Source organism: Lagenorhynchus albirostris, chromosome 9 (assembly GCF_949774975.1).
Source record: "Lagenorhynchus albirostris chromosome 9, mLagAlb1.1, whole genome shotgun sequence".
Classification (NCBI taxonomy): Eukaryota; Metazoa; Chordata; class Mammalia; order Artiodactyla; family Delphinidae; genus Lagenorhynchus; species Lagenorhynchus albirostris.
Window position 1 is genome coordinate 68,003,747 of NC_083103.1, and position 26,325 is coordinate 68,030,071.

The window sequence follows — 26,325 nt, forward strand, 5'->3', positions numbered from 1 at the left end:
TGAGAATGGGCTATCCTGTATATTTCAGGCTATAGGCAACATTCTTTTACAAAAGGTGCATAGCTAGCATGGCTAAGCACAGGTAACAGAGTACAAAGGTTAAAGTAAAAGAAACAGATCTAATATGGAGTCAGATTTGTTCTTCCCTATTACAAAACTACCTCCAAAATTCCTTCCTCCTTAACCTCCCTAACTCTGGAAGCACCAGTGTTCAAGTTATCTTAGATAACAAAACAGTGCACAATGTCTGGCCATGTGGTAAGCACTCATTCTGTGTTAGCTGTTATTACCATTTCCCAAGTCAACAAATATTTATTGAATGACTGGTATTTGATCTTGCAGAAAATATGGGAGGCAAAGAGTAGCGATGCCTACAATTCTAGTTAGGAACATTTAATCTAAGTAATTTTTCACTAATATCATTTGTTCTTTCTCCTAAAAACACATAAGTAGTGGAAGGATGGTATTGTAACCTTTGTGAGGCTGAGAGCTAGCACTTCTCTTTTGGATGTGGAAATAGAGGTTTTTGTAAACTCTAGTATAGCCTGGTGGATTCGTGAAGCTCAGAACTTAAAGTGCTTGGTATACAGATTTTTCTGTTGCTACATTCTTTATTAATAATATTTACTCTTGTCTGTTCGCATTTACTAATAACACATGGACATTGAAAAGCATGCTTCTGGGCTTAACGTTTGTAATGGTTGGATGAAATTTGCTCATAATGGTCAAACCACTAGGGCTTCTTTCCTTAGTTAAAAAAAGGAAGTGGGAAAGGCATGTTAAACACAACAGAAATCTGTTCTAAAGGAAAATTCAGATCTGAACCCCTTAGGTGGAATGGTTTGATAAAGGTTAAACAAACCTTCTCTCACTCTTGTGGGACTTTAAAGTAAATTTCATCTAAATTCTTGTCAGCTTCCCTGTACAGCTGTCCCTAAACATCTGCCCTGGCTGCTCGGTATGGCGGCTTCCCCCTTTCACAGTTTACACATGCTTGTATAAACTATTTATTTGTAATACATAATTGGTGGAAAAGTGTAGACCTGTTTTTTAACTACATCGACTCAGGGCGGACTGGAAGAAAGCTCTATTTAACTTCATGGAATGGGAGTAGTTGGTTTAAGGCTTGTTAGACTTGCAGCCCCATTTATTTTCCAGCAACTGTTGATGCAAAGGAGTGTTTAAAAATCTATTTAGGCTCTTGTAGCTTGGGGTAATTTGGGGAGTTGTGCCTGGCCTCTCAATCCAGGACTGGGTTTGAGAACTCTGCCTGGTAGACCACACTGCTGAGGAAAATGACTCTTTTGAAGCCATGGAAAAGTGAGGCAGCTCAAAGCCCGGGGAGGCTGTGGTCTTCGTAGTCATGCAGAGAAAATTATGTGACCCTTGAGAGAGGTGGCCCTCCATTGACCTGGAAAGATCAGTCTCCCAGGGTCTTGGCTCTGTTGGCAGAATAAATGCTTCTGTAAAGACTGAGATCCAAGTCAGGTTGCTGGAAAACTGGAGAACATTAGTCCTTGGGAGCAAACAGGGAGTCTAGCTGTCAGGGTGACTGATGGTCTTGCCACACGTGAATACTTCCTGGAGAAATCAGGTCAAATGGTTCCACCACCGAGAGGTGAAGGTTTCTTCATTCTGTGTTGTGGGCAGGTAGCTGAGAACCCAGCCAGGTTCACACTGTGGGGATAGAGGCCATCCCATCCCTCACAGAGGGGAGCTCAATTCTTAGTACCAGACACTCAGAGCTGTTCTCCCTGGGTCAGTATCCTGTGAACATCTCAAGGGCAGCAGAAGAGCTCTGTGCAGTGTCTCTTCCATGAACCATTCTTCTTGGGAGTCGTTTTATTTTATATACTTGCTACTACCCTTCTCAATATAATTGCCCTCGTTGCCCTAGTCCAGTTGCAACCTCAGCATTAATTGATATCTTACTCCTGATGCTAATTCTTTTTTTTTTTTTTTTTTTTTTGCGGTACGCGGGCCTCTCACTGTTGTGGCCTCTCCCTTTGCGGAGCACAGGCTCTGGACGCGCAGGCCCAGCGGCCATGGCTCACGGGCCTAGCCGCTCCGCGGCATGTGGGATCTTCCCGAACCAGGGCACGAACCCATGTCCCCTGCATCGGCAGGCAGACTCTCAACCACTGCGCCACCAGGGAAGCCCTGATGCTAATTCTTTGTTTGGGAGCCTGTCTTGTGTCTTGTAGATGTTTAGCAGCATCCCTGGCCCATGCCCACCAAATGCTAGTAGCACCTCTCTCCTCATTGTGACAATGAAAAATGTCTGCAGACACTGCCAAATGTACTCTGGGGACAAAATAGTCCCGAGTTGCGAACCACTGCTCTAATTCCATGGTTTCATAAGACATTTAGAGTTTATCCAACAGCAAGTATTGGGCACCTGTTATGTGCCAAACACTAGGTTTGGTGTGGGACAAGAATGATGACCCTAAGAGATGGTCTCTTCCTTCATATAGTTTGTAGTCCAGTTGGGAGAGCAGATATTAATCAAATGGTCTTTTTTTTTTAAATAAATTTATTTTTTACTTAAATTTTTTTAACATCTTTATTGGAGTATAATTGCTTTACAATGGTGTGTTAGTTTCTGTTTTATAAAAAAGTGAATCAGTTATACATATACATATGTTCCCATATCTCTTCCCTCTTGCGTCTCCCTCCCTCCCACCCTCCCTATCCCACCCCTCCAGGCGGTCACAAAGCACCGAGCTGATCTCCCTGTGCTATGCGGCTGCTTCCCACTAGCTATCTACCTTACGTTTGGTAGTGTATATATGTCCATGCCTCTCTCTCACTTTGTCAAAGCTCACCCTTCCCCCCCCCCATATCCTCAAGTCCATTCTCTAGTAGGTCTGTGCCTTTATTCCTGTCTTACCCCTAGGTTCTTCATGACATTTTTTTCCCTTAAATTCCATATATATGTGTTAGCATACGGTATATGTCTTTATCTTTCTGACTTACTTCACTCTGTATGACAGACTCTAGGTCTATCCACCTCATTACAAATAGCTCAATGTCGTTTCTTTTAATGGCTGAGTAATATTCCATTGTATATATGTGCCACATCTTCTTTATCCATTCATCTGATGATGGGCACTTAGGTTTCTTCCATCTCCGGGCTATTGTAAATAGACCTGCAATGAACATTTGGTACATGACTCTTTTTGAATTATGATTTTCTCAGGGTATATGCCCAGTAGTGAGATTACTGGGTCATATGGTAGTTCTATTTGTAGTTTTTTAAGGAACCTCCATACTGTTCCCCATAGTGGCTGAACCAATTCACATTCCCACCAGCAGTGCAAGAATGTTCCCTTTTCTCCACACCCTCTCCAGCATTTATTGTTTCTAGATTTTTTGATGATGGCCATTCCAACTAGTGTGAGATGATATCTCATTGTAGTTTTGATTTGCATTTCTCTAATGATTAATGATGTTGAGCATTCTTTCATGTGTTTGTTGGCAGTCTGCATATCTTCTTTGGAGAAATGTCTAGTTAGGTCTTCTGCCCATTTTTGGATTGGGTTGTTTGTTTTTTTGATATTGAGCTGCATGAGCTGCTTGTAAATTTTGGAGATTAATCCTTTGTCAGTTGCTTCATTTGCAAATATTTTCTCCTATTCTGAGGGTTGTCTTTTGGTCTTGTTTATGGTTTCCTTTGCTGTGCAAAAGCTTTGAAGTTTCATTAGGTCCCATTTGTTTATTTTTGTTTTTATTTCCATTTCTCTAGGAGGTGGGTCAAAAAGGATCTTGCTGTGATTTATGCCATAGAGTGTTCTGCCTATGTTTTCCTCTAAGAGTTTGATAGTTTCTGGCCTTACATTTAGGTCTTTAATCCATTTTGAGCTTATTTTTGTGTATGGTGTTAGGGAGTGATCTAATCTCATACTTTTACACGTACCTGTCCAGTTTTCCCAGCACCACTTATTGAAGAGGCTGTCCTTTCTCCACTGTACATTCCTGCCTCCTTTATCAAAGATAAGGTGACCATATGTGTGTGGGTTTATCTCTGGGCTTTCTATCCTGTTTTATTGATCTATATTTCTGGTTTGGTGCCAGTACCATACTGTCTTCATTACTGTAGCTTTGTAGTATAGTATGAAGTCAAGGAGACTGATTCCTCCAGCTCCGTTTTTTGTTCTCAAGATTGCTTTGGCTATTCGGGGTCTTTAGTGTTTCCATACAAATTGTGAAAGTTTTTGTTCTAGTTCTGTGAAAAATGCCAGTGGTAGTTTGATAGGGATTGCATTGAATCTGTAGATTGCTTTGGGTAGTAGAGTCATTTTCACAGTGTTGATTCTTCCAATCCAAGAACATGGTATATCTCTCCATCTATTTGTATCATCTTTAATTTCTTTCATCAGTGTCTTATAATTTTCTACATACAGGTCTTTTGTCTCCTTAGGTAGGTTTATTGCTAGATATTTTATTCTTTTTGTTGCAGTGGTAAATGGGAGTGTTTTCTTGATTTCACTTTCAGATTTTTCATCATTAGTGTACAGGAATGCCAGAGATTTCTGTGCATTAATTTTGTATCCTGCCACTTTACCATATTCATTGATTAGCTCTAGTAGTTTTCTGGTAGCATCTTTAGGATTCTCTATGTATAGTATGATGTTATCTGCAAACAGTGACAGCTTTACTTCTTCTTTTCCGATTTGGATTCCTTTTATTTCCTTTTCTTCTCTGATTGTTGTGGCTAAAACTTCCAAAACTATGTTGAATAAGAGTGGTGAGAGTGGGCATCCTTGTCCCTCTCCTGATCTTAGTGGAAATGCTTTCAGTTTTTCACCATTGAGGATGATGTTGGCTGTGGGTTTGTCATATATGGCCTTTATTATGTTGAGGAAAGTTCCCTCTATGCCTACTTTCTGCAGGGTTTTTATCATAAATGGGTGTTGAATTTTGTCCAAAGCTTTCTCTGCATCTATTGAGATGATAATATGGTTTTTCTCCTTCAATTTGTTAATATGGTGTATCACGTTGATTGATTTGCGTACATTGAAGAATCCTTGCATTCCTGGAATAAACCCCACTTGATCATGGTGTATGATCCTTTTAATGTGCTGTTGGATTCTGTTTGCTAGTATTTTGTTGAGAATTTTTGCATCTATGTTCATCAGTGAGATTGGCCTGTAGTTTTCTTTCTTTGTGACATCCTTGTCTGGTTTTGGTATCAGGGTGATGGTGGCCTCGTAGAATGAGTTTGGGAGTGTTCCTCCCTCTGCTATATTTTGGAAGAGTTTGAGAAGGATAGGTGTTATCTCTTCTCTAAATGTTTGATAGAATTCGCCTGTGAAGCCATCTGGTCCTGGGCTTTTGTTTGTTGGAAGATTTTTAATCACAGTTTCAATTTCAGTGCTTGTGATTGGTCTGTTCATATTTTCTATTTCTTCCTGATTCAGTCTTGGCAGGTTGTGCATTTCTAAGAATTTGTCCATTTCTTCCAGGTTGTCCATTTTATTGTCACAGAGTTGCTTGTAGTAATCTCTCATGATCTTTTGTATTTGTGCAGTGTCAGTTGTTACTTCTCCTTTTTCATTTCTAATTCTATTGATTTGAGTCTTCTCCCTTTTTTTCTTGATGAGTCTGGCTAATGGTTTATCAATTTTGTTTATCTTCTCAAAGAACCAGCTTTTAGTTTTATTGATCTTTGCTATCGTTTCCTTCATGTCTTTTTCATTTATTTCTGATCTAATTTTTATGATTTCTTTCCTTCTGCTAACTTTGAGGTTTTTTGTTCTTCTTTCTCTACTTGCTTTAGGTGCAAGGTTAAGTTGTTTATTGGAGATGTTTCCTGTTTCTTAAGGTAGGATTGTATTGCTATAAACTTCCTTCTTAGAACTGCTTTTGCTGCATCCCATAGATTTTGGGTCGTCATGTCTCCATTGTCATTTGTTTCTAGGTATTATTTTATTTCCTCTTTGATTTCCTCAGTGATCACTTCGTTATTAACTAGTGTATTGTTTAGTCTCCATGTGTTTGTATTTTTTACAGTTATTTTCCTGTAATTGATATCTAGTCTCATAGCGTTGTGGTCAGAAAGGATACTTGATATGATTTCAATTTTCTTAAGTTTACCAAGGCTTGATTTGTGACCCAAGATATGATTGGTCCTGGAGAATGTTTCATGAGCACTTGAGAAAAATGTGTATTCTGTTGTTTTGGATGGAATGTCCTATAAATATCAATTAAGTCCATCTTATTTAATGTATCATGTAAAGCTTGTGTTTCCTTATTTATTTTAATTTTGGATGATCTGTCCATTGGTGAAAGTGGGGTGTTAAAGTCCTCTACTATGAATATGTTACTGTCGATTTCCCCTTTTATGGCTGTTAGTATTTGCCTTATGTATTGAGGTGCTCCTATGTTGGGTGCATCAATATTTACAATTGTTATATCTTCTTCTTGGATCGATCTCTTGATCATTATGTAGTGTCCTTCTTTGTCTCTTCTAATATTTTATTATTTTATGATGTTAAAGTCTATTTTGTCTGATATGAGAATTGCTACTCCAGCTTTCTTTTGGTTTCCATTTGCATGAAATATCTTTTTCCATCCCCTTACTTTCAGTCTGTATGTCTCTCTAGGTCTGAGGTGGGTCTCTTATAGACAGCAAATATATGCGTCTTGTTTTTGTATCCATTCAGCCAATCTTTGCCTTTTGGTGGGAGCATTTAGTGTATTTACATTTAAGGTAATTATTGATATGTATGTTCCTATTCCCATTTTCTTTACTGTTTTGGGTTTGTTATTGTAGGTCTTTTCCTTCTCTTGTGTTTCTTGCCTAGAGAAGTTCCTTTAGCAGTTGTTGTAAAGCTGGTTTGGTGGTGCTGAACTCTCTCAGGTTTTGCTTGTTTGTAAAGGTTTTAATTTCTCCATCAAATCTGAATGAGATCCTTGCTGGGTAGAGTACTCTTGGTTGCAGGTTTTTCTCCTTCATCACTTTAAATATGTCCTGCCAGTGACTTCTGCCTTGTAGAGTTTCTGCTGAAAGATCAGCTCTTAGCCTTATGGGGATTCCCTTGTGTGTTATTTGTTGTTTTTCCCTTGCTGGTTTTAATATGTTTTCTTTGTATTTAATTTTTGACAGTTTGATTAATATACGTCTTGGCGCATTTCTCCTTGGATTTATCCTGTATGCGACTCTCTATGCTTCCTGGACTTGATTAACTATTTCCTTTCCCACATTAGGGATGTTTTCAACTATAATACGTTCAAATATTTTCTGAGTCCCTTTCTTTTTCTTTTCTTCTTCTGGAACCCCTATAAATCGAATGTTGGTGCATTTAATGTTGTCCCAGAAGTCTCTGAGACTGTCCTCAGTTCTTTTTTCTTTATTCTGCTCTGCAGTAGTTATTTCCACTATTTTATCTTCCAGGTCACTTATCCGTTCTTCTGCCTCAGTTATTGTGCTATTGATCTCAGCTAGAGTATTTTTAATTTCATTTATTGTGTTATGCATCGTTGTTTGTTTCTTTAGTTCTTCTAGGTCCTTGTTAAATGTTTCTTGCATTTTGTCTATTCTATTTCCAAGACTTTGGATCATCTTTACTATCATTATTCTGAATTCTTTTTCAGGTAGACTGCCTATTTCCTCTTCATTTGTTACTTCTGCTGGGTTTTTATCTTGCTCCTTCATCTGCTGTGTGTTTTTCTGTCTTCTTATTTTGCTTATCTTACTGTGTTTGGGGTCTCCTTTTTGCAGCCTGCAGTTTCGTAGTTCCCGTTGTTTTTGGTGTCTGTCCCCAGTGGCTAAGGTTGGTTCAGTGGGTTGTGTAGGCTTCCTGGTGGAGGGGACTAGTGCCTGTGTTCTGGTGGATGAGGTTGGATCTTGTCTTTCTGGTGGGCAGGTCCATGTCTGGTGCTGTGTTTTGGGGTGTCTGTGGCCTTATTATGATTTTAGGCAGCCTCTCTGCTAATGGGTGGGGTTGTGCTCCTGTCTTGCTAGTTGTTTGGCATAGGATGCCCAGCACTGTAGCTTGCTGGTCATTGAGTGAAGCTGGGTGCTGGTGTTGAGATGGAGATCTCTGGGAGATTTTCACCGTTTGATGTTATGTGGAGCTGGGAGGTCTCTTGTGGACCAGTGTCCTGACGTTGGCTCTCCCACTTCAGAGGCACAGCACTGACTCCTGGCTGCAGCACCAAGAGCCTTTCATCCACACGGCTCAGAATAAAAGGGAGAAAAAGTAGAAAGAAAGAATTAGAAGAAAGAAAGAAAGAAGGAAAGAAAGAAAGAAAGAAAGGAGGGAGGAAGGAAGGAGGGAAGGAAGGAAAAAAAGAAAGAAGATAAAGTAAAATAAAATAAGATAAAATATAATAAAGTTATTAAAATAAAAAATAATTATTAAGAAAAAAATTAAAACAAAAACAAAAAATGGACGGATAGAGCCCTAGGACAAATGGTGGAAGCAAAGCTATACAGATATATATCTCACACAGAAGCATACACATACACACTCACAAAAATAGGAAAAGGGTAAAAAATCATAAATCTTGCTCTCAAAGTCCACCTCCTTAATTTGGGATGATTCCTTGTCTGTTCATGTATTCCACAGATGCAGGTACATGAAGTTGATTGTGGAGCTTTAATCCGCTGCTTCTGAGGCTGCTGGGAGAGATTTCCCTTTCTCCTCTTTGTTCTCACAGCTCCCAGGGCCTCAGCTTTGGATTTGGCCCCGCCTCTGCGTGTAGGTCGCCGGAGGGCATCTGTTCTTCGCTCAGACAGGACGGAGTTAAAGGAGCCGCTGATTCGGGGGCTCTGGCTCACAGAAGCCGGGGGCAGGGAGGGGCACGGAGTGGAGTGCGGGGCGGGCCTGCGGCGGCAGAGGCTGGCGTGACGTTGCACCAGCCTGAGGCGCGCCGTGTGTTCTCCCGGGTGAGTTGTCCCTGGATCCCGGGACCCTGGCAGTGACGGGCTGCACAGGCTCCCCGGAAGCGGGGTGTGGAGAGTGACCTGTGCTTGCACACAGGCTTCTTGGTGGCGGCAGCAGCGGCCTTAGCGTCTCATGCCCGTCTCTGAGGCCCGCGCTTTTAGCCGCAGCTCGCGCCCGTCTCTGGAGCTCCTTTAAGCAGTGTTCTTAATCCCCTCTCCTCGCACACCAGGAAACAAAGGGGGAAGAAAAAGTCTCTTGCCTCTTCAGCAGCTCCAGACTTTTGCCCGGACTCTTTCCTGGCCAACCGCGGCGCACTAACCCCTTCAGGCTGTGTTCTCGCCGCCAACCCCAGTCCTCTCCCGGCGCTCCGACCGAAGCCCGAGCCGCAGCTCGCAGTGCCGCCCGCCCCGGCGGGTGAGCAGACAAGCCTCTCGGGCTGGTGAGTGCCGGTCGGCCCTGATCCTCTGTGTGGGAATCTCTCCACTTTGCCCTCCGCACCCCTGTTGCTGTGCTCTCCTCCGCGGTGCCGAAGCTTTCCCCCTCCGCCACCCGCAGTCTCCGCCCGCGAAGGGGCTTCCTAGTGTGTGGAAACGTTTCCTTCTTCACAGCTCCCTCCCACAGGTGCAGGTCCCGTCCCTATCCTTTTGTCTCTGTTTATTCTTTTGCCCTACCCAGTACGTGGGGGGTTTCTTGCCTTTTGGGAGGTCTGAGTTGTTCTGCCAGCGTTCAGTAGGTGTTCTGTAGTTGTTCCACGTGTAGATGTATTTCTGGCGTATCTGTGGCGAGGAAGGTGATCTCCGCGTCTTACTCTTCCGCCATCTTCCCGGAAGCCCTCCAAATGGTCTTATTAAAATATAATTAAAATGGTAATAACTGTAATGAAAGAAATGTTCTGGGTGCTCTGAGGACCAATAACAAGAAGCCACAGCTAGTCTTGGTGATCGGAGAAATGTTCCTGGAGGGATACAGACGCTGTGGTGACTGGGAACGTGTTTCCTGATGGAGATGGGGCTGGGAAGAGTTAAACTCAGGGGCAACAGCATGTACAAAGTGCGTGGGGCAGGAGGTGATCTGCCAGGAACAAGAAAAAGGCCAGTGTGGCTAAATGCAGAGTGGTTAGAGATGAGTCCAGAAAAGAAGCGAGGGCCACATTCAGCAGAACCTTCTCAGGCATTTTTAACAGTTTTGGTCTTTATTATCCTGAAAGCACAGGAAATGTGCCCTCAGTGGCACCCTCATTCTCGTCAGCCGTGAGTGAACTTTAATCTGCAGCTCCAAAGTCCTGGATTTGAACTTGCTGCATTCTTATAACATTCACTTTCTTTCTTTCTTTTTTTTTTTCTTTTCACTGTCTTTTTGAACCTACTACATTTGACTGGTTTTCCACTTCTGGCTCTCAGGTTCCAAAATGATACGAGGGTCCCAAGAAGCGGGGTGAGGGGATGTCCCAGGAAACCATTTCATTAGCCACGCCCACCACTTTGGGTCCTAATTCTTCCCAAATTGTAATGTGCAGCAGCATTGACAGAGATGCAGAAAGTAGCAGTTTAGCATCTCTCAGGGTGACTCCACTGACCAGCCTTGTCCGTGTGTGCTTAGTAGCTATTCTCCAAAGATAGGACCTACCCTTGGCCTTTTGGCTCCATTCGAGGGGGCACAGTTCTTGTCAAGCCAGCTCTGAGGCACTGGGTGCTCACACCTAGTCTTTTTACAAGTGCTTTTACAAGGATAGTAACCCTGCCCCGGACCTAATATGTTAGGCTAAGGTTGGTTATGCTGAAAATTACTATCTAGGTGCTCCGAGGTTCTTTGACAACTCCTTCCATGTGGATCTACAGAAATGTTACAAATATCTCATCCCTCTCAGGAAATATGTTTTCTTTAGTGAACGTGAAGACCCCACTGACACATGATTCTGCATCCTTGGCCTTCTCAGTTGAGATGGAGGGAAGTTGATGCTCAGCTGTCCTTCATGACCTGTTATTAGGAAGACTCTGGGTAGTGGGGATTGAACCTGTGACCTTGGTCTCATTAGCACTGGGTACTAATCCAAGCAGTGTCAGTATAAACCCATGAATCAGTAACAAATAACCTTAATGGAGAGTATGGGAGAGCTGAAGGAAGCCAATCTGCATTTGTGCCCTGTTTGCTAAGGCACAGTTGTCAGTGATGTCAATGTGAGGAGACATGACTGACAAGATTTCTGGATTGTCAGCAAACTTCGAGACTGCATTTTTTAACCTACATGTGAGCTGTTTTAAATCTTGGCCAGTTTTTTTCGTTGCTTATTCCCAAATCGTCTTCTTTGCCTTCTCCTGTATTCTTTACCTCTCACCATAGTGTGTTCATCTTCCATAAGTTAACCTGTTTTTTCATCTCTTCTCCTTTTTGAGTGTATTGGGATTGCTGCCTAGAATACCTTTTTTAAAAGAGTCTCACCCATTCCCGGATGTATTTTTAAAAGAGTCTCACCCATTCCTTCCATTTTTCTCACCCATTCCCGGATGTATTGTTTCTTCATTTCTTGCCCACGTATTCTTTTTCCCATCTTCATCTGCCCATTCCCCAGCCTTCATGAGGTGACACATATAGTATCACGCCATTGTAGAGAGTTGAGTGTGTATCTCTTTTCTTTTCAGATTCATTTAGCAATGCTGTACTGTGCATAATATTTAGGGACCAGTGCTGCTGCCTTCTTACATTTGGGGGGGGGCATTTAGCCAAACACCTAGGCCTTTCCAGAACTGCCTTCTAGAACTTGTGACCTGCTTTGTCCGGAATAAGACCAGATCCCATGTGTAATTTTGGAAAACTTTGGAGTTGAATGAATTCTCCCAGAAGTCCTCCAGTAGTCTTTAGGGTGTTTTATCATTTTCACATCTTCCTTTGGTGATTAGGTTCTTTGGGATGAGGGAAACCTGATACCCCGTTACCTTGTTTTGGTCCCAGAGCTCTGTGTACCTCACCCTTCCTCAGCTCTCCCAAGGATGCACTTCCTAACATTACCATCACTTATCACAGTGGGGAAGGGAGGTACTGAGGGATGCTCCCCCATATTCTGCTTTCCTGATGCCTGATTTTACTATGCAGAATACTCTTTTCCTTGAAGGAGACCCACTTTTAAAGGGGTACAGCAACTGGGATGGCCGAAAGGATGTTAACTTTTGGAAATAGGGCAGACCACAGGGATTTAACACAGCAGTAAATATGGGTTGTGTCAGAACGTACTAAGCTAAGGGCTCAGAGAACACATTTCCCTTCAACTGCATTTTGCCCCCTAACTATTGGAATGAACACTGTTAAAAACAATTGTTCCATCTGAAACTATTTGGGTTCTTTTTTCTTTCAGGCAGTTATGCAAGAGTAAATGCTATTACTTGGAAAAGGCTCTTTTTTGCTTTTTTTTTCTTCATTTAAAAAAAATCTTGAGCATAAGTGAACACTAATGTATTTACTCTTTGGTTTCTGTCAGCGAGGCCCACCAGAGAAAAATTGAAATCATGCATTTTTCTGGAACATTTTCCCAGACAGCCAAGCATAGAAGCAAATTATATCCACTCCATACATTTTTTTTTCTCTTACCCCATGATGAATTTCTTTCTCCAGAGGGAAAAGTGATTTTTAAAAGGCTTGAACAACATGCTAATCTTCCTTCTTATAGCCCCTGGTTGAATTACCCCTGAATTTGAAGCATTTACTGATGAAATGATACTTGACATTAACCACTGTTGTATGGAAATATTTCTAGCACCTGGGGAGAAAATAAAGGAGGGTGTTCATAACACTGCCGCTGTGTGGCCTGAATCTTCCATTTTTCTCAGGACCAACTTGAATTACACTTGCTTCATGCTGACTGACTTTTCTCCTGAGAGACCACTCTTGGACAATAGAAAGATATGCACAACTGGAAAAAATGAGAATTTACAGTATTATTATAATGAAAAAGATTGGGTTTGGGTAACATTCTGCTTGGTTGGTTGGCAGAGCCAACTGGAGGCTTTGGTTTGGGATTTGGTCCTTGTTCAGAATGACAGAAGTTGATATCTTATCCTTGTCAATGAAATACTCTTTTGCTTGTAAATCCCTGCTTAGGCTTGGGGCTCAAGTAGATAAGCACCATTTTCCAGAGAGGTGTGAAATGTGAACTTGGTTTTAGGTTTTGCATCTCAGAATATTTTTGATTTGGCAAACTGCTTTTGATCATTGACTAAGTAAAAACAGATAATAAAAACTATGAAAATATAAGGATGATTATTTAACTTTAATAAGGTTCTTCCTCTCATACCAGTCTTTGTAGCTCATAGGACTGTGAAAATTCTCTATTTGCCTTTTTTTTTTAATGAGAAAAGAAAATATACAGCACACTATAGAACATTCAGCTTTTTCTTCAGTTGGAGCATGGAGATGTGTTTATATGACAACTATTGAAGCAGTTTCTTCAGGGATAAGTCTCAGCTTAGTTGAAATGGGAAAACATACCCTGTGATATGGTGAAGAATAATGAACCAGTCTCAAGAATCTTGGGATTAGCCCTCACCTCCAAAGCTTTCCAGGCAGCTGTTTGACCTGTCTGAGCCACAATATCTAGCTTGGACTCAATCAGTGTTTCCCCAACAAAATATTGTTTCTTCTCCTGCTGGTGGTGGTATGGGGAGGGGTTAGGAATGGGGAGGAAATTCATGATCAAATACATTTTAGAAGTAGTGCATATACTATCCCTTGGGATCAAAATTTACATAGTATGTCTGTGCATGCAATGAGAATTTCTGAATCCTGACCAAGTACCAAGGAACTTTACTTTTCCTAGTGTAAGTAGACAATAAATACAGATTGTCCTTTCCTAGGGAGTTAACAAAGCAGGGCAAATTATTAGAGGTGACTAAGGAAGGGAGATGGGGAATGTTTATTTTGGAGCATAGTAAAGGCTCCAAGAAGTTCTAAATTAAGAAATCCGTTTAGCTTTGTTCAACCAGCATTTCCTAAAACGTTTTTTAGTTGCACACCTATTTTCATATCATAGAATGATGTGTCATAGGACACAGTTTGGGAAATGGTGTACTATTTCTCCAAGGTGTCTAGGTTTAATGACTATAATTCCTGATTTGTCCAATGCTCATTTTCATCCTCTCCCTGGAGCATGTTGTGAAGTACACTGTCTAGACCGTGTACACTGGCTAGACAAGTCTCACTCGACAAAAATTGACTGAAGTTTTGCCTTTTCAAGTTAGATACTGTAAAAGAAGAAGAAACAAGGGAGCTTACTGTCCAGTATGTAATTTACAAACACACATAAGTAACTTTGATACAAGGAAGGCAGTGCTATCAGGAGGTGCATATAGATAAGCTACAGACAGTTTAGGGCAGTGGTTCTCAGAGTACTGGTCATCCCAAGACCAGCATCTCCTGCGAACTTGTCAGAAAAGAAATTCTCAGCCCCTACCCCAGACCAACGGATCCAGAACCTCTATGGTGGAGCCCTGCAATGTGAGCTTTAGCAAGTCCTACCATGTTTCCGACATTTGCTGAAGTTTAAGAATCTCAGCTTTAGATGTGGAGCTCACTTTTGGATGCAGGTGGGTATCTCCAGGATTGCTTCATAAAGTATGAGGCATTTTAGCTAAATCTAAGAAGATGGAAAATAATTATAGGCATGAACAGGTAGAGACCTGTATTATAAAGGAAGCAATAGCAACGAGACAGATTCACAGTAGAGATCTGAGGTCTAATTTTAGCTTTTTTACTGGCGAGCTGTGTGACCTTGTCCAAATTACATAACCTCTCTCGGTGTGTTTCCTCAACTCTAAAACTGGGTTGTTGGATGAGACAATTTTATGATCCTTGTGTCTGTAAAACTCATTGGGTTTCCATGCCTCTGGTTTAGTATATCATAATGTCATCAGAGTAATGGCATGACATGAATTATTTGTGACGCAAATGCTTAGTATATTATCCGGTACACTCTCTAGCTACAATGATTTGTATTAAGAAAACTACACAGTAAACATTTTTTCTACTTTTCAGGCAGCCATTACCATCAGCCAGAGAGTGAAACTTTATTCCCAAGTGTGTCATACAGCCAGTCTCTAACTGATTTCAGGAGCAAGGACCCAGAACATAAAGTAGTGCCATGAGGATGGTAATTTAAGCCATACTGAAGTATGCTGCTCTAGAAGATAGGGCATAGCAGTATCTGGCTGTGCTGGGGCTCATCATTGCGAGGAGAAATCCTGCTAGAACTTGTCAGGAATTAAAGGCCAAATCTGAGGACTAGGTCCCTAATGCAGCTATAGTTTCCTAAGTTTGAAAGTGTACACTCAGGATTTGGGAATGAGTTACAGAGCCCCGGCAAGAACCCTTAGCCTGTGTTACCATGCAAAAGACCCCTCCCTGGCTCTGACCCCAACCCATGGCAGGAGCCTGGGTCTGTGGAAAGGTGTCTTTCCTATTAGGGATGGACTACCCCATGGATTGTCTTCCTCTTGACCCCTTATCCTCAGCCCAGTTTTCAGTTATTTTCTACTCCGTATCCCTTCTTCTGAACACCTTAATAATTATAGTGTCAGTACATATTTGTGAAACATTTACTGTGTGCCAGACATAGTTGTAAGCCTGTTTCATGAGAGTGGGAACTGGTGTAATCCCTGTTTTAAAGATAAGGAAACTGAGAATTAAAAAGCTTTAAGTGGGGCTTCCCTGGTGGCGCAGTAGTTGAGAGTCCGCCTGCCGATGCAGGGGACGCGGGTTTGTGCCCCGGTCCGGGAAGATCCCACATGCCGCGGAGCGGCTGGGCCCGTGAGCCATGGCCGCTGAGCCTGCGCATCCGGAGCCTGTGCTCCGCGACGGGAGAGGCCATAACAGTGAGAGGCTTGTGTACCGCAAAAAAAAAAAAAGCTTTAAGTGTTACCCCAAAGTCACCCAGCCAGTAAGTGGCAAACCTCTATTCAAGTCAGATATCTCTGACCTTTGGGTCTCATGGAGTGATCCTTTACTTTTAGTAAAGAAGACATCCTTTCCTTTCCCTTCAATGTGGCTTCTCTTGTTGGAAAAAAAAATGTCACCGAAGGTTGTAAATTTCCTCCATTATCCCTCTCTTGTGACTCACAGATTTTGCCCTCTCTAAAAACTGCCTTAGTTAATGATATTAATAGCCAGCAGTTGTATACTTAAAACGTGCCATGGACTATTTTAAGTGCTTTATATTTATTAACTCAAATCCGATTTGGTAGGCAGTATCATTCTCATTGTGTAGTTGAAGAAACTGAGGCACAGACAGGTTAAATAGCTTACCCAAGGTCACACAGCTACTAAAGAGCAGTGCTAGGGACGTCCCTGGTGGCGCAGTGGTTAAGAATCCACCTGTCAATGCAGGGGACACGGGTTCGAGCCCTGGTCTGGGAAGATCCCACATGCGGCGGAGCAACTAAGCCCGTGCGCCACAACTACTGAGCCTGCGCTCTAGAGCCCTTGACCTACAACTACTGAGTCTGCGAGCCACAACTACTGAAGCCCGCGTGCCTAAAGCCCGTGCTCCACACAAGAGAAGCCACCGCAACGAGAAGCTCGCGCACTGTAGTGAAGAGTAGCCCCCAATCTCTGCAACTAGAGAAAGCCCGTGTGTAGCAACGAAGACCCAACACAGCCATAAATAAATAAATAAATAAATAAATAAATAAATACATTTGTTAAAAAAAAAAATAATAAAGAGCAGTGCTGGGATTCAAACCAGGCAGTCATGCACCAGAGTGTGTGTTCTAGAACCAGTGTACACAGAGCGTTTGTGTAGGTTTCAGACACAGTCGCAGCACACCTGAGCCGTGACTGACCTTCCCTTTGCAGTTTGAACATAAGGCATCTTCGTCAAGGATGCCTGTAAAGGGGCGGCCCTTCAGAGACTGACTTTGTTCTTTGTTTCACAGGCTGTCATAGCACGTTCCCCAAGCATCATCTCTGGCTTACAAAACCCTTTGAAAATCTGTAACATACGAAGAGATGGAGTAAAAATAGAATGCTTTTCTAAGATGCTGTTTCTACTGTTCAGATATCCCAGCTGTTTAAAGAGGCCAGCTAACTGATGGCAAAATACAGCTTCCTCGGGTTACCTAAGCAAGTAGAGGCACTCCAGGACTCCACTGAGTCAAGGCACTCCCAGAGAGGTGGCCTTTGTAAGAGCTGTTCATTGCCCTGAGGTCTGTGGTATTTTTTCATCCCTGGAAAGAAAATCCGCATGCCCTTTTACATCCCAGGCTAAGATCCCCTCTATCTGAGTGGACAAAGAAAATCCGCATGCCCTTTTACATCCCAGGCTAAGATCCCCTCTATCTGAGTGGACAGTGAGGCATGCTGGACTGCTTCTGGAAAATAAATGTCTCCAAGATTGATGAATTGATGATCTCTTTGGAGATTATATCAAAAATTATTGATTATGTTACTAAGTCGTAGAAAATAGGCTCTGAGGTTGGGAACTAAGTGCTTTCTTTAAAATAATCCAGAAGCAGTAAAATAAATCAATGTGCAGAGCTTCTCAAACACCATCACTATCATATTGGCTTCACAGATAGCTTGGCTTCAGTGTGGAGAAAGCAGGACTCTTTTTTTAAGAAAACATCTTAACAGTCATCTTGGCATACTAAAAAAAGGAAGCCAAAAACGAATTCTAGTACTTACTTTGCAGAATTTTAAAGAAGTTCTCACTTCTAGCACTTGTTTATTTTCTAAATTGATGGAGAAAACTTCAAGGTTTTGAAATAATTTGTGCCATATAAGACTTTTTTTTTTTTCTCAAAAATAAAGATACCAAAACTTCATGAGATATTTTTTGGTTTTAACAACTGAAGCCAACAAGCTCAATCCTGCTCAAGTTTTTTGGAGTTAAATCCAAATTTCAGAGCACAATAATACAGTTCCATTTCAGCGTGGTTTGAAGTCTTTTCATTTGCATTTAAGACCATTGGTTCTGCTTTATAAGAAAAGTATTTCAGCAGTGTATCTTGCTGAAAGAAAAACTCAGTATGCAAAAGTACTGATTTTCAAATAGTTAACATGAATGATGTTTTTCATATTATGACAGCATTCTGTGTTTTGAAGGATTCACCAGAAGGGTTTGTAAAAGTAACTCTCCCCCAGGGCACTTCAACGTTTACTTATAAACAGTTAACTACTTAGAGGAGGCAGTAACACCAGGGAGACTAATAAGATGTCAGAAAACAAAGATGGCTGCAAAATGTTGATAAACCACAGCGCTAAAATTGTAATATAACTCAAAGGAAAACTGATGCAATTGACACACATTTCCATTTGGTATCAGCTCGAACCTGGGAGATCTGAGACCTCATGTTAGGGAATCTCGTCCTCTTTATGGGCCTCAGTTTCCTCATCTGTAAACTCAAGAGATTGAAACAGATGTTCTTTAAGGCTCCTTTGAATCAGTATAATTTCTTGATTCTGTTTCCTGAAGTAAGATGTGCTTATTTTGGGGATTTGGAAACTGAGCATGTTAAAGGCTTCTGGGCCTCTGTTTACTTCTGTACCTTAATATTCTATTCAGCAAACCAGTATTGTATGCCTCCTACGTGGTATGTGGTTGGTGGTACATGCCGGACTGCATGCTGGGAAGAGTGTGGTGCCCAAGTTCGGCTCATCCCATCAGGTTTCCTTCAATCTGGACTTAGGGTGGGGATGGGAGACAGACTAAGAAAACTTCTGTTGAACTGAATTTACCGTTGGAATGGTTTTCTTCTCTGGTGATCAAAGAGTCCAGACTCCTTGGGCTAAGTATTGGTGAAACCCCAGGAGTGCCCTGGGTGTAGACTAGTGAGTGGGAAACGAGGCAGAAACTTGCTTTGTATTTCCCTGGAGATGCTGGGAGTAACCTGTTTGCTACTTTAAGAGAGTGCACATGCCTTCGGTCATCCCCTTATAAAAACCTTGTCTCCTTCCATTGTGTTCACAGTGAACCTTAAAATACCTCTTCTGCTTTGGAGCATTCTCAGATGATGAAATAAAAGAATTTCATGAGTCATACGGGTTCTTATCAAAGCTTCTGCTGGTTTCTATCTGTGGTCTCTACAGAGGGCTCTGTCACTCCCATCTTTCAGCTGAGTGTCCTCCACGGAGAGGCACCTCCAGTCGCACTGGTCCCCTGGGGTTCACTCTCCTGAACCTTCTGCATCCAAGCTGCTGCTTTGCACAGAACTTAGCACATGGGGCATTTCCAAAGGACAGCCAGCCGGAGGAACTGCATATGAAATTAACTTCTTTTATAAAAAGTCATCCCATCTTTCTGCTTTTCATTTTTATTGTCTATTCTGCTTACAAAATCCGTATAGTAAACTGTACTCTTTCTACCCACCTACTCAGTGTTTCCTTGGTACTTCACCAGGTGACAGCAGCAAGGCATATTTCCTCCTCAGTTGGAACCAAGCAAATGCAAGCCCAGAATTTCACTTATGAGAGTCTCCTGTAAGGCAGAGTTGGGGGGAAAAAAATGAGAAAGTGTATGGGGTGTGGAGAGAGTGTGCTACTAGGAAAATGAGGTTTGATGTTCTCATCCAAAAAAGGGTATAATAGCATGTGTCTTGCCAACCTTGGATATTTTTATAAACTACAAAGATATCTTTGTAGATGCTAAACTTCCATAGGGGATTTTTTAGCTTGCAGCCAGTGATTGCAATTAGTTTAAACCCAGAATGGAGATCATCAAATAGAGAGGACGTGTGGGTTTTATGCTTTTCCATCAATGATAAATACTGACTAGTTCAACAGAATGAAATTATGTCATATGTGCTTCTAGGGAACCTTGACTATATCATTCTTGCTTATAGATAATTTAGGAAGAATGGTGGTGTGATAGGAAAAAGCATGGCTTTTAGAGCAAGAAAGACCAGGGTTCGAGATCCTGCTCTGCTACTTACCAGCTGGGAGACATTGGTTGGGCCAGTGTTTCAACCAAGTGGGTTAACTTTTCTTTCAGTTTTCTAACATGGAGTTGGGTGAAATCGTACTTAGGGTGTTGTGAGGATTAAATGTAACAAAAGGGCTAAGTCACAGTGTGCCGGCTAAAGGATTCATTTCCTATCTCCTCTTCTCTCCCATTCTGTTTCCTATAGAAGAGATGGAGAGAGGAAATGGGAGGGTCCGGTGAATATGTCTTGGTGGAAGAACTAATACATTTGGTTGTTCTAAAAATCTGAGCCATCATGGTATAAACAGGCTTAGCTCTTCCCTGTTAAATAGCATTTCCCCTCTATTTTTAAAGCACTTGACAGATTTTAGAGTTAAAATAGGAAAATGTTTTGATAATCTACATAGTCAGAGCTGTGGTGACTTGGAAATTTAATAGTGGCTGATAAAAATAGTTGGAAGTAATTCCTTCAGTGACTCTTAAGAAAATAAATCTCTTGTCATTCTTTAAATTTTTCTTGCACAAAATCTTTCTTACCTCCCTTGTCCTTAGTGGCACAGTCCACTTGTGAATGTCGCTTAGCTCATGCAACTCCTTAGGGATGGTCCTTCCTGCTTTGTTTGTTACATGCTGTTTTGTTCATCCTCATGGTAGTAGATTATGCCTTAATCTTGATCAGTGTAAAAGTCAACACAACAGAAGATGGTGATACCTTGAAAACATTTCTTTAAAGATCATAGTTATAAAAGTAATTACACAACCATAGATGAACAATGTTAACTGAAGAAATATTAGAAAATGCAAAGATGCCCCCAAACCCACAACAGTTAATTCATTTTAAACGTAAAAATGCACTTGTATATATAAATGTTTAAATAATAATAGAATGATATCATATATACATTCTGTTTTATGATTTTTTTAAATTTAGCATTACATCTTACTTCATCAGAAAATATACATCTTTTTATCATTATTTATTTTTTATCATTATTTTTAATGGCTTCATAGTATTTTGTTTTATGAAATATGCCACAAATTAATTGCTTCTCTATTGATAAGCAGTTAATATTGTTTCAATCTTTTGTATTTTAAACTGTGCTCTAAATGTACAATTGTCTAATTATTTCCATAGGATAATTGCCTAGAAGGTAATTTTATGTCAGAGGTAAATGCACTTTTTAAGGCTTCCAGAACATATTTCTAAATTGACCTTCAGAATGCAAGAAATCTTCTACCAATAAACAATGCTGTCAGCAGTGTAAAAGTGTCGTTTTAAAAAAAATCAAATAAGGTAAATTTAAATCCTAGTGGTTTTGAATTCCTTGTGGTATTCCATCTAGTAGTGGTAAGGATTCTAATTTTTTTTCTCATATTGATGTTTTAGTAAAAAGATTTTATAATAAATTTTTTAAAAAGCACTCTTTCATAACAGTTATTTCCTGTTCCTTCTCCCATGTTCCTCTAGGTTAATGTATCTTTTCTCTCTTTCTTTTTCCCCCTCCAGGATGGAAGTATGATGTGATGGATATAACTATGGGATACTGTGTAGGTACACGGCCTCCCTCTTGCCTCATCCTCCTGCTTCTCAAGCTTTTGGCCACTGTCTCTCAGGGGCTGCCAGGGACCGGGCCCCTTGGTTTCCACTTCACACATTCCATTTATAATGCTACCGTGTATGAGAACTCGGCAGCAAGGACCTACGTCAACAGCCAGAGTAGAATGGGCATCACCTTAATAGATCTGTCCTGGGATATCAAATACAGAATAGTGTCTGGAGATGAAGAAGGCTTTTTCAAAGCAGAGGAAGTCATCATTGCAGATTTTTGTTTTCTCAGAATAAGAACTAAAGGTGGCAATTCTGCCATATTGAATAGGGAAATTCAGGACAATTATTTATTGATAGTAAAAGGTTCTGTTCGAGGAGAAGATTTGGAAGCATGGACTAAAGTGAGCATACAGGTTTTAGATATGAATGATCTGAGACCCTTATTTTCACCCACAACCTACTCTGTTACAATCGCAGAAAGCACACCTTTAAGGACTAGTGTTGCCCAGGTGACAGCAACAGATGCAGATATCGGTTCCAATGGAGAATTCTACTACTACTTTAAGAACAAAGTTGATCTCTTTTCAGTTCACCCCACGAGTGGTGTCATCTCTTTAAGTGGACGATTAAATTATGATGAAAAGAATAGGTATGATCTGGAAATTTTGGCTGTGGACCGGGGGATGAAGCTCTATGGAAACAATGGAGTGAGCAGTACTGCAAAGCTTTACGTTCACGTTGAACGAATAAATGAGCACGCTCCAACTCTCCACGTGGTCACTCATGTTCCTTCCTCACTGGACAAAGAGCCCATATATGCGCTGGTGACCGTGGATGACCTAGATGAAGGAGCCAATGGAGAGATTGAGTCTGTTTCCATCGTGGCTGGGGATCCTTTAGATCAGTTCTTCCTGGCTAAGGAAGGAAAGTGGATGAATGAGTACAGGATTAAGGAGAAGAAGCAGGTTGACTGGGAGAGCTTTCCCTATGGCTACAATCTCACTCTTCAAGCCAAAGACAAGGGGTCACCTCAGAAATTTTCAGCAGTAAAGATAGTCCACATTGCCAACCCCAAAAGAGACACTGTCCCAGTTAGGTTTGAAAAAGAAACGTACGATGTGAGCATTAGTGAATTTTCCCCTCCTGGTGTCGTGGTTGCTATAGTGAAATTAAGTCCCGAACCTCTAGATGTGGAATACAAATTATCCCCTGGAGAGGATGCACAGTACTTCAGAATTAATCCTCGGTCAGGTCTGATCGTCACAGCACAGCCACTGAATACCATTAAGAAGGAGGTTTATAAACTAGGGGTGACAAATAAAGAAGGAGATTTAAAAGCACAAGTCACCATCAGCATAGAGGATGCGAATGATCACACCCCAGAATTTCAGCAGCCACTGTATGATGCTTTTGTGAATGAAAGTGTTCCAGCGGGAACAAGCGTTTTGACAGTTTCAGCTTCCGATAAGGATAAAGGAGAAAATGGGTACATCACCTATAGTATTGCCAGCTTGAATTTGTTGCCATTTGCCATTAACCAGTTTACAGGTGTTATTAGCACAACTGAAGCATTGGATTTTGAATCCTCGCCAGAAACATACAGGTTCATTGTCAGAGCCTCTGACTGGGGTTCGCCATACCGCCATGAAAGTGAGGTCAATGTGACTATTCGAATAGGAAATGTCAACGACAACAGCCCTCTCTTTGAAAAAGTGGCTTGCCAGGGAATTATTTCCTCTGACTTTCCAGTTGGGGGCCATATCACAGCTGTCTCAGCGATCGATATCGATGAACTGGAACTCGTAAAGTACAAAATCATCTCTGGAAATGAACTTGGTTTCTTTTATTTAAACCCAGACTCTGGTGTATTGCAGCTTAAAAAGTCACTGATGAATCCTGGAATTAAAAATGGAAATTTTGCCCTTAGGATTACAGCCACCGATGGGGAGAATTTTGCGGATCCTATGTCTGTTAACATTTCAGTCCTGCACGGGAAGGTGTCTTCAAAGAACTTCAGTTGCCGAGAAACTCGCGTGGCTCAGAAGCTGGCAGAGAAACTGCTCATTAAGGCCAAAGCAAATGGGAAGCTGAATCTGGAAGATGGATTTCTTGACTTTTATTCAATTAATAGGCAGGGGCCACATTTTGACAAGTCATTTCCTTCTGATGTGGCCGTGAAGGAGAATCTGCCAGTTGGTGCTAACATCCTGAAGATTAAAGCCTATGATGCCGACTCTGGCTTCAATGGAAAGGTGCTATTTACAATATCCGATGGGAATACGGACAGTTGTTTTAATATTGATATGGAGACCGGGCAGCTTCAAGTCCTTATGCCCATGGATCGAGAACACAGAGACCTCTATCTCCTTAATATCACTATCTATGACTTAGGTAATCCACAAAAGTCTGCGTGGAGGTTGCTCACCATCAATGTGGAGGATGCTAATGACAATAGCCCGATTTTTCTTCAAGACAGTTACTCAGTTAACATTCTTGAAAGTTCAAGTATTGGCACTGAGATTATTCAAGTGGAAGCCAGAGACAAAGACTTGGGTTCTAATGGTGAAGTGACTTACTCAGTCTTGACAGATACACAGCAGTTTGCCGTCAATAGCTCCACTGGAATTGTGTATGTAGCTGATCAGTTGGACCGGGAATCCAAAGCAAACTACTCCTTAAAAATAGAAGCCAGAGACAAGGCCGAAAGTGGCCAGCAGCTGTTTTCGGTTGTCACCCTGAAGGTTTTCTTGGATGATGTCAATGACTGCTCCCCGGCTTTCATTCCCAGTAGCTATAGTGTGAAGGTTCTTGAAGATCTCCCCATTGGCACTGTCATTGCTTGGCTGGAGACCCATGACCCAGACCTGGGACTGGGGGGTCAAGTGCGCTATTCTTTGGTCAATGATTATAATGGGAGATTTGAAATAGATAAAGCAAGTGGCACCATCCGCCTGAGCAAAGAGCTCGACTATGAAAAGCAACAGTTCTATAACCTCACCGTTCGGGCCAAAGACAAAGGGCGGCCTGTCTCTCTGTCATCCGTTTCCTTTGTTGAGGTGGAAGTGGTGGACGTCAATGAAAACCTCCATACTCCCTATTTCCCAGACTTTGCTGTTGTTGGATCTGTAAAAGAAAACTCACGGATTGGAACAAGTGTGCTGCAGGTTACTGCCCACGATGAGGACTCCGGGAGGGATGGAGAGATCCAGTACTCCATCAGGGATGGCAGTGGTCTTGGAAGGTTCAACATAGATGACGAGAGTGGTAAGTTTCATATTTTGTGCCAGAATTATTGTTTCTCTTCTCATGAATTGTCAACATTGGAAAAGTGAATGGCTATTCTTGCACTCAAACGGAATGACAAATGAGGTTGCATTTGGTGCAGAGGTGATGCAAGTAAAAGCTTTTCCGTAGAATGCATTGACTTGTAAGAAAACCTGTTTATACAGTGATAGCCAGTGGTTTTCAGTGGGAGTCCCTGGGTTTTGTTTTTCTTGTTCAGCGTTGCCATCACCAGGTTATCTTTCAATAAGTGTAAATAATTTTCGCTTCTGTTGAGTGCACTTCTGACCTTCACTAAATTAAGGGCCCTGATAAAGTAAATTACATTTGAATTGGCTTTAAATTAGAAGTGTGAAATGGATTTTCAAATGGATCTTATATACCAGTGTTTCCCTTTATAGTAAGGCTTTTCTAAAGTGATATTGCATTAGTTGCTTGGTCTCTTGTGTTTCCCAGGCACATCTGGCCCTTGAATGACAGGCATTTGCACTGTATCGGCCCCATTAATGCATGGAGGCAACCTTCTACAAATGTTTCCATGATAGACTAGAGGAGGCACGTTGTGGCTTTTATTTATTTAAAAAATGGTTTTAAGATTTTATCTGTAAGGATTTACCTTTTACAGAAACACTTTAAAATATGGGACAAAATAGTCCCAATATTTTCGTTGTCCCCTACCTGTTTATTTATACACTGTCATAGATACAGGTCTAGATTTTATTTCTATTCTTATTATTGTCATTATTTGCCTTTAAATGTACAGGTGCTTAGACACCTGCTTGTGTGTGTGTGTGTGTGTGTGTGTGTGTGTGTTCCTTGATCAACACAGTGCCTTTTTCTAATCTTCTCTAGATTGTACACATCTCAAGACAGGGACTGTGTCTTCTCTATTCCTGTGTGAATGGTACTATTAGCACTTTACAGTTTGGGGGCACATTTGTATCCAGTAAATCATTTTCTACAACACTCACAGGGTGTTTTGTTCCCAGTAATGATGATGAAGAAAACAGATAGTGGGAAGGTGTCATCATAGGGATGCTAGATGTACATTAATTATACTAGAAAAAGGGTTTGAGAAGGTATTAAATATTGGATAGGAGTTACAAAACTGTGTATACTGTCAAAAATGTAAACTGTAAGTTGTAAATTTTTTGTATAAATGGTTTATCATTTTGGCTAGTGTAAATTGTAAAATTGATCTCCATAGCCATAATGAAGGAGAAGGTAAATGTCAAGAAAACTGGGTTCTGATGTAGCCATATACTCTATCTTATTATATATAGCTTGTCATTTGATTAGAATATATTTTTACCTTTGAGGTACAAAATGAGAAAGAAAAAGTAGTAACCTTTACTGGGTGTCTATTCTATGCTAATACTTTACTATTAATAATAATGACTTCATCGAGTTCTTGCAATAGGCGACACACCATATGAAGGGTTTTAGAGTCGGGTCTTATTTAATTCTCCCAACAGCCCCTCCAGAACTAATACTCATCAACTCATGAACTGATGTTCAGAGAAGATACCTGGTTTCAAGTTTAGCTCTGAGTAACTGCAGTATACACTGCTGTCTCACATCTAAAGACAAGTATGGGCTTCCTTGCATGATCCTAGATACACATGAATTTGGTGTTGATCTAAAATCTGTAAGGCAATAAAGTGTTAAACGGGTTTCAAAGTCCTTACAATCCTGGGCTTGTT

At 41.2% G+C, this 26,325-nt stretch overlaps 1 protein-coding gene across 1 annotated transcript in view; it reads left to right on the top strand.

Annotated features, from left to right (window-relative positions):
- Positions 1-26,325, top strand: part of FAT3 (FAT atypical cadherin 3) — a 696,814-nt gene that overhangs the window by 114,138 nt on the left and 556,351 nt on the right. Inside the window, exon 2 of the mRNA XM_060157887.1 lies at positions 21,299-24,604. Within this exon, the coding sequence (XP_060013870.1) occupies positions 21,316-24,604 (3,289 nt within the window). The 5' untranslated portion in view covers positions 21,299-21,315. The remainder of the gene's footprint in view (positions 1-21,298; positions 24,605-26,325) is intronic.